Source organism: Trichogramma pretiosum, unplaced genomic scaffold (genome assembly GCF_000599845.2).
Source record: "Trichogramma pretiosum strain Unisexual culture from Peru unplaced genomic scaffold, Tpre_2.0 scaffold16, whole genome shotgun sequence".
Classification (NCBI taxonomy): Eukaryota; Metazoa; Arthropoda; class Insecta; order Hymenoptera; family Trichogrammatidae; genus Trichogramma; species Trichogramma pretiosum.
In genome coordinates, this window is record NW_019641647.1 from 452827 (window position 1) to 454442 (window position 1616).

A 1616-nucleotide genomic window follows, 5' to 3' on the forward strand; every position below is an offset into this window, starting at 1 on the left:
CCGCGCGGATGCGCCGTCATAATATTAACTATAAGCTATTATAATTTAAGTAATAACAAGCATAACTTCTTTTTATAAAATTTTAAAAATTTTTTTGAATCAAAAAACAAAGAGACAGTTCAACAAGCATCACAATTCAACAAGCAACAGACAGTTCAACAAGTTGCCAATCACCGCATCAAGTTGTTGATAATCGAGGTGTTGAACGATGCAATAAATGATCAGAAAAGTTTTACCAATCAGTGCCTTGCCTTGTCACGAATCCTCAAGGCCTTAAAATCATTTTCTATGTTTGTAAAATCAATACAAAAAAAACCACTTGTCACTTTTGCAAATATCACTTTTTAATAAGCTTTTTGTAAATATTAACAAAACTCATTTTGAAAAAAAAATAAAAGGTATTGAAAATTTTTCACTTTTATTAATTACACACCTTTCACTTAAATGTGCTGCCACTGCCATGGAACTGATCCATGTCGCGAAACCATATATTCAGACAAAGTGTGTCTTAATTGATGAGCATGAAAATGAAAATTTACTTGAACGTTGTCTACTTGCTCCACAAATCCAAATGGAGCATCTATCCAATGATTTCTGAATCCTCTTGTTTCTCTCAATTCCATTGTGATTTTGTAATTATGTAAACAAATTGTCGAATGTATGATTTCTTCACATGTCTCTAGTTTCCATGCCAGCTCAGTGTGATTAACTGCCCATTGATTTCTTAATCTACCAAAGGCGCACTCAATGGTTTGTCTTGCATGACTGAGGCGGTAGTTGAATACTTGCATCTCTGGTGTCATGTGGCGTACTTTCATATATGGTTTCATCAGGTAGCTTTTGAGTGGAAAACCACCATCTCCCAATAAATAAAATGGAGCAACAGTGTTGGAGTTAGGTAGCATCTCTGGTGCCGGTAAAGCTCTTGGATCGTTCTCCAACATCTCACTTATGTCACTATTATTTAATGTAAAAGCATCATTTGTAGAGCCTCCAATAATGTATTTATTAGATAGAATAATTTTAAAATATATTAGCACATTATTTTTATACATTACCATAGCCTCTTAAATTGATCATTGTGAATCTTTCATGTCTGTCACAAATAGCCATCATCAACACAATGCTGTTAAATTTTTTGTAATTAAAGAATGCACTGCCACTGTGCTTAGGACTGCGTATAGGACAATGCCTGCCGTCAATTGCACCAATGCAATGAGGGAAATGTAATTCGTCAAATTCTTCAGCTATTCTTCTGAAATCTGCAGTTGAAGGCCTTTTCAAATACTTTGGACCCAATACTTTTCTAATGAGGCTGCAAACTTCAGGAACAATAGCATACATGGTGGATGCCCCTATGCAAAACAAACCATGCATCTTTTTGTATGCTGTCAGCTTTAGCTAAATAACTATAAACATCAAAAAAATAAAATTTACATTTTCAATCAGTAAAAAATGCATGTATATATGTAATGTTTTTTTCTTACTTTAGTACAGCTGCAAAACGGAATTCCGCAGGCAAGGCTGGTCGAAAACTTTCTTTCACCAAGTAAGGTTGTAAAAAATCGAAAATGTAATTGAATTCGTGGATCGTAAAATTGGTGAATCTATAAAAT

The 1616-nt window shown here is 33.9% G+C and overlaps 1 protein-coding gene across 1 annotated transcript; it reads right to left on the reverse strand.

Moving 5' to 3' along the window:
• Window positions 1–440: 440 nt before the first annotated feature.
• On the reverse strand, window positions 441–1344 carry LOC106658174 (protein ALP1-like). The gene is made up of 2 exons (XM_014380017.1): window positions 1059–1344; window positions 441–991 (listed from the first exon to the last, which is right to left on the reverse strand). Exons 1-2 carry the CDS (start codon window positions 1342–1344, stop codon window positions 441–443), a joined length of 837 nt encoding a protein of 278 aa, XP_014235503.1.
• Between the last annotated feature and the right edge of the window lie 272 nt (window positions 1345–1616).

Excerpts from the sequence above, each read along its gene's own strand:
- LOC106658174 (XM_014380017.1), bottom strand. The coding sequence starts at position 1,344 with ATGTATGCTATTGTTCCTGAAGTTTGCAGCCTCATTAGAAAAGTATTG. Across the intron at positions 992-1,058 it reads GATCAATTTAAGAGGCTATG|GCTCTACAAATGATGCTTTT; the intron begins GTAATGTATAAA and ends ACATTATTGGAG.